The 775-nt window shown below is 37.4% G+C and overlaps 1 protein-coding gene across 1 annotated transcript; it reads right to left on the reverse strand.

Moving 5' to 3' along the window:
• Nucleotides 1–32: 32 nt before the first annotated feature.
• LOC110034509 (peptidyl-prolyl cis-trans isomerase CYP19-4-like) lies at nucleotides 33–763 on the reverse strand. Its single transcript, XM_020738762.1, has 3 exons — nucleotides 585–763; nucleotides 424–499; nucleotides 33–349 (listed from the first exon to the last, which is right to left on the reverse strand). The coding sequence occupies exons 1-3, from the start codon at nucleotides 688–690 to the stop codon at nucleotides 211–213; spliced, it is 321 nt and encodes a 106-aa protein (XP_020594421.1). The 5' UTR covers nucleotides 691–763; the 3' UTR covers nucleotides 33–210.
• Between the last annotated feature and the right edge of the window lie 12 nt (nucleotides 764–775).

The following is a 775-nucleotide window of genomic DNA, read 5'->3' on the forward strand; positions in this document are numbered from 1 at the left end:
AAAAAAAAGGTGGAAATAAAGCCAACAGAAAATGTACCCAAATATTCTCAACTATAAACTTAAAATGTATTCAAGGCCACCACCTCAACTATAAAATATAAAAATTCAAAAATAAAATAAAATAAAACATTTAACTGGTCCATAGATATTCATATCCATTGTTCTAGCACACAAAAGATAATGCATAAGCTAATGAAGGGCGTTATCAACTCACAGTGGCAAATCTCCACTATCAGCAATTACGACCTTGCTTTTAGGTGTTCCGTTTTGTCGCCCTTCTGCTTCAATTTTGTACACCACATCCATACCAGATAGCACCTTACCAAACACAACATGCCTCCCATCCAACCTGCCAAAAAAAAATCAATAATCACCAAATTTGGATTTGATGACCGAGCTTTCTATTCTGTAATGCATTATTACCAGCTCGTTGTAACTGTTGTGATGAAGAATTGGGATCCATTGGTACCACGGCCAGCATTTGCCATGGATAACAGTCCTAATTATTTAATGAAACAACATCAGTTTTAAAAAAAATAGTGAACTTTTGTCTTTGAATTTAGAGAGGCTTGGAAGTCCCTTGCCTGGTCCTGTGTGCTTGATTTTGAAGTTCTCATCCTCAAATTTCTCTCCGTAAATGGATTCCCCCCCTCTGCCATCTCCTAGAGTGAAGTCGCCTCCCTGGATCATAAAACTAGGAATAATTCTGTGGAATGAGCTTCCCTTGAAGTGAAGTGGTTTCCCACTTTTGCCTATGCCTTTTTCACCTATAAAA

This window comes from Phalaenopsis equestris, unplaced genomic scaffold, assembly GCF_001263595.1.
Source record: "Phalaenopsis equestris unplaced genomic scaffold, ASM126359v1 Scaffold189148, whole genome shotgun sequence".
NCBI classification, from domain to species: Eukaryota; Viridiplantae; Streptophyta; class Magnoliopsida; order Asparagales; family Orchidaceae; genus Phalaenopsis; species Phalaenopsis equestris.